This window comes from Daktulosphaira vitifoliae, unplaced genomic scaffold (genome assembly GCF_025091365.1).
Source record: "Daktulosphaira vitifoliae isolate Bord-2020 unplaced genomic scaffold, ASM2509136v1 Scaffold_1, whole genome shotgun sequence".
Taxonomy (NCBI): domain Eukaryota; kingdom Metazoa; phylum Arthropoda; class Insecta; order Hemiptera; family Phylloxeridae; genus Daktulosphaira; species Daktulosphaira vitifoliae.
In genome coordinates, this window is record NW_026099572.1 from 14961149 (window position 1) to 14970222 (window position 9074).

The 9074-nt window shown below is 22.9% G+C and overlaps 1 protein-coding gene across 2 annotated transcripts; it reads right to left on the reverse strand.

Annotated features, from left to right (window-relative positions):
- Positions 1-2447: 2447 nt before the first annotated feature.
- On the reverse strand, positions 2448-5770 carry LOC126902329 (uncharacterized). 2 transcript variants are annotated; one of them, XM_050679495.1, is made up of 3 exons: positions 4361-5770; positions 3473-3513; positions 2448-3396 (listed from the first exon to the last, which is right to left on the reverse strand). In XM_050679495.1, exons 1-3 carry the CDS (start codon positions 5724-5726, stop codon positions 3385-3387), a joined length of 1419 nt encoding a protein of 472 aa, XP_050535452.1. In that variant the 5' UTR covers positions 5727-5770; the 3' UTR covers positions 2448-3384. The 2 variants fall into 2 exon arrangements, with proteins under 2 accessions (XP_050535452.1, XP_050535442.1); XM_050679485.1 differs by having other exon boundaries at positions 2448-3513; positions 4361-5767.
- Positions 5771-9074: the final 3304 nt, after the last annotated feature.

Below are 9074 nucleotides of genomic sequence, written 5' to 3' on the forward strand. Positions count from 1 at the left end.
ATGACCGAATCAATATAATTTTTTTTTTATAGACACCTTAGATATTTATCTATCGTTTTATATATTTTTTTTATAAATTTGACCCTTTCCCTGCCCACAGAAAGGGGATTCAAAATGACAACTTTTTCACAAAAAATTAATTTTTTCAACATAACTTTTGAAAATGTTCCGGAAAGACTGACACTTTTATATATATCTTAAATTAAAACTAATGTAATATACTCTTATTTGAAAAAAAAAAAATTTGACCCCTGGAGATGTCTTCGTAGTGAAAACGGACATCAATGTTAAAGAAAAACGTACGATTTCCGTGAAAAAATTTTGGATTTTATATTTTATATTATTTAATTTATATTTTATATAACTTTTGGAAAAATGTATGGATCAATATTATTATTTTTTTATAATAAATATTTATATACCCTTTTCATCTGGCACGCTTTTTTTGTAAATCGGATCATACCCCTTTAACAAGGGGAGTCAAAACTTTAAACATGCGTATTGTTACTAGGATATTTTCAATTTAATTTTTGAAAGTATTCCGGAAATACTGACACTTTTATATATATCTTAAATTAAAGCTTATGTAATATACTTTAATTTGAAAAAAAAAATTTGACCTCTGGAGTTGTCTTCATGGTGAAAATGACTACCGTATGCAAAAATATGCTATTTTTGTGTTAAAATTCTGGGTTTTGTATTTTATTTTAAAATACATGAAAAGGGGAGTACAATGATTTGGATAAATAATATATAAATAAAAAATTAATATAGCATAGAAAGTTAAACTTATTTAAATTTGTTTGCTTCTTTTAAGTCGAGAAAAATAACTATGAAATTTGAACTAGCTTAAATAGCTAATTTTTTCAAACGACGATATCAATGTACGGTTGCTGAGTCGGTAAAACTTGTGTTTTATATGCTAGGAGTACAAGATTTCAACCCGCGTATGGCAATGAACTTTTTGCATTTTTTCTTAATTCTTTTTAAGTTAGAATAAATTTTCAACTGCTTTGATTTTTATCTCATTTAGATTCAATAACTTCAATAAAGATCAAGGATCCCATCACTGTAGTCGCCACTCGCGAGAAGAAGTTTTTTATTCATATTAAAATTATTTTACTATATTTTAAGTTTTAGTTTCGATGCAAAGCTGAAAAGATATTTTTTTGTGACTATCATTTATTTTCTCTGCTTTAACTTAACCTACTTTATTCAACGATACGTCAAATGACTACAATGTGTATCTAGTTGAAGATATTACCCTCAAAAAATAAAAAAATATTCTTATTATAAATGAAACAGTTACTTATCCCATGTTCTCCATACAGACAATTAAAATCATTCATTTCTAATGTTTTCAAAGTATTTATTGACGAATCAAGTTTGATATGATAGGTTTCAACTACAAAATTAAATCATTTTACTTTGTAATTTAATTATTTTTTTACTCTATTTGTGTGTACTACCTCTAAATTATAACATTACAAAATTTTTGCTAACATGTTACTATATAAATCATTTCTAAAAAAAATGAATGTTAGTTTCTCCTGGAATAATTGATTTTTACAATTATAATCAAATTTTATTATACGCTCAATTAAGTAAATCTTTATAACAACTTTGTTTTGATTGGTTCATTTAGTTAAAGTAAATCATTAAAATTAATTAAGAATATTTTTAAATACCAAAAATTACTTAGAAATGATTACTATGATTTCTATTTAAGTGTTCTATTACGATAAAAATGCAAAAAAAGTTTTTTTGATAACTATACTGTAAATAGTAATTATAAAATTTCCTGACTGCATATGATTCTTAAAAATACCATAGTTTTAATTTTCATAAAATTTTCTATTTAATGATGTCAATTTCAACTTGTAATTGGGCTAAAAGTTAAGGTAACATATTCAATTTTTTTACTATAAACTTTCACAAAACTTGTCAAAAATTTTTTATCAACTTTAAAGCACCAAAAAAATAGGTTAAAAATGAAAAAAAAATTGTTTTATTATAAACTTTCACTTTAAAGGACGAAATAAAGAAGGTTAATAATTATTACTTTTAACATATAAAAATTAAATCAGTAATAATTTGAAAACAATTTTTTTTCTTTTAGTTATTATTTTATATGTAATTAGTAATAATATAAAAAATTAGAAGTGACAGAAAAAGTCTAATTGCAGATTTGAAAACAACGCGAAAATTTAATTTAGAAAAGTATATTTTTGTTTCTGATGAAAGTTCCTTGTAGTCCAGTGCATTTATATATAGTAACAAACAGTTTTTATTGAAAATTATTGTATCAAACCCTTTAAATTTTTATACACGTAAAAATATAGCAAAATATAACTTCTTTATTATTTTTATAATTTCTCCGTTTAAATTACAATATTAAATTATTGAATATCAATTTCATACTAAATTTAATAATTATAATTAGTATTTATTCTTATATTATATTTTAAAATCAAAGATCTACTAATTAAGATATAATCAAAGAAATAAGAGTTGATGTTGCTTTTGGAATAATCCACCAATTTCTCTAAATGAAACACTATCTACAGATTTGTATCGAAGTGTTTCTTATGATAGTGATTTTAATCACTGTCAGATATCATCTATAATTGTCACATCTATGCCTCGTCCACACTGTGCCTCGACCCCACTGTGCTACCGTTTTTTTTTCATAGTTTACGGAAAATAAAATTTTAGCCATAATTTTTTAGAAATTTGAAAAAAACGTCACTTTTACCCATTGCATTATTTATGTTTTAAATGACTTATCTTAAAATAAATTTATAAAAATTTACGATTTTTATTTTCATAAATAATACTTATATATACATGATATTTTAGGGTAATTCAAACCATAGAAAAAGATTTTTTTTAGATATTTGATCATGTCATCCCCTTATTTTTTTACTTGAAAAAGAATAATTAAAATGTAAAAATTTGGACTCGATCAAACAACCTCGTTCCCGTACCACCTTGCGTGTTGAAGTTTGACCAAATTGGGGTTTTTTTTAGTTTTTCACATTTACACATACTTTGATAAACTTACAGTTATAAAACTTTAATATATTATATTTTGTAAGGTAAAATAACAAATATAATTTTCTTAATATAATTACAATTTTAAGAGAAACAAAGTGATTATCTCATAGATTCATCTTGTAATGCTAAAATGGGGAAAAATAATAAAGCTTTGCAAATAAGTATTTACAATGTACAGTATTCATTCTAATAACAATATTTCAAACATCTCACTTTACTCATTATAAGGCCAATAATCAATCATATAAAGAGGTTCATAATTTGTATGATACTCAAATGTAATATTTGTATCAATGTCAGGTTCATCGTTTTCATCTTTTAGATTCTTTAATTCAAATTCTGTAACATCATATTTTACATTTTGCACATCTTCATAATATCCTATTTCAATTTTATTTATATTATTCTTACTAACATTGTATATTTCAGAATGTGATTCAGTATTACAAATACGATCTAAAATAAATAAAGTGACGATTTTAAAATGACATATATTACAAATATTTGCTTAGTACATAAGATGATTAAAATTCCATATTAAAGATTTAATGTTTTTTTTAAGTTTTTCTTTATAATTAGATTAGATATTAATTGATCAAATAATCCACTCACCAAATATTCTCTAAAATAATTATTTATTTGGAAAAAAATAAAATGAATAATAAATGTTTTATTCTCTTTATTAAAATCATGAGAACTAATAAAAACAGAAATTATAAAATATGTTATATGATCATTATGTTGAACGAATAGTTCTTTATACAACAGTTAATTGTTATGTTCGTAGTTAATATTAAAGAATATTCTAAGGAAGTTTTAGAAATATTAAAAATAATATTAAAATATATAATCTTTAAAATAATCATTAATAAATCTTTTATAAATTATTTCGCACATTTTGAACCGTGTAATTTACATTTTCATATGACAAATTTCTTAGCTTCAATTATTATTGTTTAATTATTTTTTTTTTGAACTTCGTATTATAAGCTCAACGAGATCGCAACGTATCAAAAATTAAAAGCCAAAATATATTTTAAATAATTTTAGAAGTATTAAAAATATCAATTCTTAAAAAACTTCGATAATTTAAAAAAAAAAACTTTTAATAATTATTTTACACAATTTTTAAGCACGATAATAAAATTTTCATTTGAGATCTCATTAATTTTATTATCTTATTTTTGAATTATTTTTTATTTCTTTTTACATAAAGACAAATCAAGTGCTAGCTATTTTTTGTTAAATACATAGAAGTTTATATTATATATAAATTATAAAAAGTAACTAGATTTTCTCTTACCTATAACTTTAAAACCAATAAATTTCTTAAAAATTGAAACATTAAAATAACGAATATTAAGATTTTTTACTATAGATTTAAAATATTCATTCCATTTTTTCAAATCGTTCATATATATTTCAACTTTTTGAATGATTTGAACTAATTGATTTTTAATTTTATCAGCATTATTTTCAGTAATAATTTTATTAGTTAGAACTATATTACTTGAAAAGTACAATTTGGTTTTAATGAAGAAATTCGAAAGTTTTTCAATCAATATATTATTAAGTATAATATCAAATTTGGATAACTTTTTTTTTTCAATATAATTATTTAAGGCATTAACAAATTTATTTAAGATGTCGTATAAAAAATATATCAGTTTATTATTGTATATGGAGAGAGAAATGAATTCTTTTACATAATTCATTATTTTTTGACCGATGTCAATAAAATTTGATTTTAACCAAAATTTTACATGATCTGAATTTTCTGAAGACGCAACTTGAATTAAGGTTAAAAAGTTACGAATTAGAATAGCTATTGGTCGAAATGTAGCCCCAATTACCATCTTTATGTATGGTAACACATCATTGGAATTAAAATCATATTTCATATACTCAAATATATCTTGTATAGTTAAATGAGTACCATTAGTGCATTTAACGTTAAGTGGAGTAAATCGAAGTAGATTTAATACTATGCGTTGACTATTATCTATTTTTATAATATTATTTTCATTGTTGAGATTTTGTTGGGTCATTATATCGTAAAACAAAAAGTATTTGGAATGAAAATTTTCATACGAATTCCTTTCTACTGTAAATTTAAACTTCGTTAGTATTTTATCCTTGAGATCGTTATTTATATTTATTAGATTAGTAGTATTATATTCGTTTTCAATGATTGGAGGATTGCATCTAACCATATTATCATTAGATGGTATGTTATTACAATATTTATTTATGTAATATGTTAGTTGTTCTTTAACTGCAAAATGTATAATCTTATAGCCTTCTAATAATTTTCGAGCGTCATTTTTTTCATCATCATTTTGTGCAATCATATTTAATGAGTCAGAAACGTTATTTAAGTACATATTTACTGAGATCAAACCAAAAGGAAACAAAGATCCACAATTGGTTATCAAGTCATCTAAAAATATCATAATTACTTTACTGTGTGTCTGAAGTGCTTTACCATAGTTCATAAGATTTTCTATAGTTAAATGTTCTTCATTTTTTTCGAATTGTAACAAAAATCTTTCATTATGGTTAAAAAAGTTTAAAAAATAACGAGAATGTGAGCAATTTAAATATTGTCCAAAATGACATAAGCTTATTTTTATGGTCATTATTAACATAAAAATTGATAAATATTTCATTGTGCAATTTATTTATTTTAAGTTGATTCTCTAATGATTTTTATTTGAAAAAAAATAGATGCACTAGTTTTAAATAGAATGTTGAGAATTAATTAAATGAATTTTGTAGTACCATATTAAATGTGTTAATAATTGAAAAGAAAGAATTAATTTTTATTTATTCAATATATTTACTTAATTGTTGACGTAATTATTATATCTATATACTAAAAGTTAATTTATATACTGATAACGTTATTTTTAGATTTCTTAAATACTACGATTTTTTATGAATAAATATATTTAAAATATAAAAGGAAGTAAATTTTTCAACAAATTACAATATTAATCATATTCTACTTTTATGCAAAGTTGAGAAGATATTGGTTTTGTGTTATTGTGCGTTTTTTATGTTTGACTATAACCGATTGTAATGAACAATACTCAAAAAAACTTTATCTTGTTGATACTAACGTCGCTTAAAATTGTAAAAAAATTTCCTGAATATTAATAATTTAGATATATATCTCAAAATTATGCTACCGTTAAAAGTCATTTTAAAATGAGTTTTTTTGCATTATAAAATTTCAATAACGGTTTTTTACTTATGTTTTTGGAACCACGCTAAAAACACAAAGGAAAATAGATAATTACAATATAAAATTTTTCATCGTCCTATCATTTTCTTATTTAAATTATTTTTTTTTTTAGCTCGTTAAATATGTAAGATGTCAATAAAGTTGACACTCTTTTAAGTTATATAGGAGGACATTAAAAACAACTTATAATTTATAAATCAAAAATATATAAAACTAAAAATTATGACTAATATTAAAGAATCATCTTGAATCAAAAAATGTATAAATTTTTATAATTTCTCCATAAAAATTAAAATACTGTATTATTAAATATGAATTTCATAAGAAATGTAATTATTATAATAAGCATTTATTCATATATTATACTTGTGATTCATAAAATATATAGTCAGGGTATGAATAAGAAAATATAATTTAATTTTGCTTTGTAATCAATAATAAAAAATAAATACCCAATTACTTTGATAACAACAAAAATGGGGACATCCTCACTGTGTCGGGAGTTTTTATAAATTATTTCGCACAATCTGAAGCGTGAAATTGATATCTTCAGTTGAGAAATCTCAATGTTATAATTATTATATTGTTGGGTTATTTCATGTAACTTTGTATTATAAGTCCAACGACGACACTGTAGATAATATTCTATATATGAATATTATATTTAATGAGTGTTACCAAAAAGAACTGATAATTCAAGTATTATTTATTGTAATATAACTTATAACTTTGAAACTTGAAAGACATGTAGATATTTAGAAGTAATCATAAAAATTATCTTTGTGCATTTGCAGTAAATAAAAAAAGTGATAATTCAAAAATGTCAATTAAAAAAACCCAGCACAGGGGGGTCGCGGCACAGTGGTGACGTGGTATAGATGGATCAAGTATAATGATATCTGACAGTGATTAAAATCACTATCAAAAAAAAACGCTTCGATGCAAATCTTTAGATAGTGTTTAATTTTAAAAAATTGGTGGATTATTCCAAAAGCTTCATAAACTGCTAGTTCCTTATTAATATCCTGATTAAGATAAAGTATGTCGAATGAAAAAGGGATTATTAAAAAATAGTATTTCCCATAAAAAAATTATATTGATCAATACACTTTTCAATAAGTTATAGCATTATAAAGTTAAAAATGTAAAAAATAAAATTGAGAATTTTCACACAATAATAGCATTTGGTAGCCATTTTCACCGTGAAGACAAAATAAAGTCCGAAATTTTTTTTTTACATAATAAAGTAGATTACATTAGCTTTAATTTAATATATATATAAAAGTGTCAGACTTTCCGGAACACTTTCAAAATTTAAGTTGAAAAAGTCAATTTTTTGTGAAAAAGTTGTCATTTTGAATCCCCCCCTGTAGGCAGGTAAAAAGTCAGATTTATAAAAAAAATATACCAAATGATAGGTAAAGACATCATGCATCTACAAAAAAAAGAATTATATTGATCCATACATCTTTCGAGAAGTTATAGCATTATAAAGTTAAAAATATAAAAAAGAATTTTTTTACAAAAATCGTATTTTTTTTATTAAGTTTAATGTCTGTTTTCACCATGAAGATAAAATAAAGTCCGAAATTTTTTTTTACCATTATAAAGTATATTACATTAGCTTTAATTTAAGATATATATAAAAGTGTCAGACCTTCCGGAACACTTTCAAAAGTTACGTTGAAAAAGTTCTACTTTCTATATGCATTTTTATGTTTTGAATCCCCCCTGTATTTAGGGAAATGGTCCGATTTAAAAAAACAGTATGTCGAATGAAAGATCTATATAAATACTACTTCTCATAAAAAAATTGTAATGATTCATACATTTTTCAAAAAGTTATAGCATAATAAAGTTAAAAATGGAAAATACAAAATCGAAAATTTTCACACAAAAACAGCATTCGGTAGCCATTTTCACCATGAAGATAAGATAAAGTCCGAAATTTTTTTTTTTCATGATAAAGCATATTACATTAGCTTTAATTTAAGATATATATAAAAGTGTCAGACCTTCCGGAACATTTTCAAAATTTAAGTTAAAAAAATTAATTTTTTGTGAAAAAGTTGTCATTTTAAATCCCCCCTTGTGGGCAGGTTAAGGGTTCAATTTATGAAAAAAATATACCAAATGAAAGGTAATGATATTATGCATCTATATAAAAAAGATTTATATTGATATGTTCATTTTTGAAAAAGTTATGGCACTTTAAAGTAAAAAAAATTGAAAAAATTACGAAAATTAGCGATTTTTAAATTTGTAATTTTTTTGGAGGTTTCCCCCTTTTACGGGGAACGAGGGAAATTTTTTCAATTTTTAAGGGTAATGTCTTCGACTAGATACGATTTGTGATCTTTTGACGTATCATTGAAAGAAATCGGTTCGGTGAGAGCTGAGAAAAAGTGGTAACAGAAAAAAAAAAAAAAAAAAAACACATCTTAGTAAAACCAATACCTTCTCAGCTTCGCATCGAAGCTAAAAAAAATTATAAAAGGTGTTCCTTTTTAATATCCATCAATAACATGCATGATCCATGCATTAGAATTTTTAAAAATAATATCCATTTATATTAATTTAAAAAAATAAAAACCTGATAGGAACAAGTAAATAGAGAAGAAATAGATTTAAATAAGAATATGTCTAAAACAGTGTTCTATAAAATAATTCAAGCTAGTACGAGTAAATAAAATATTTTTGACAAAATTAATAGTCTTTTTCCATAATTCCAACTTTATAAACTCTTTTAAATACATTTGCTTTAGATTGT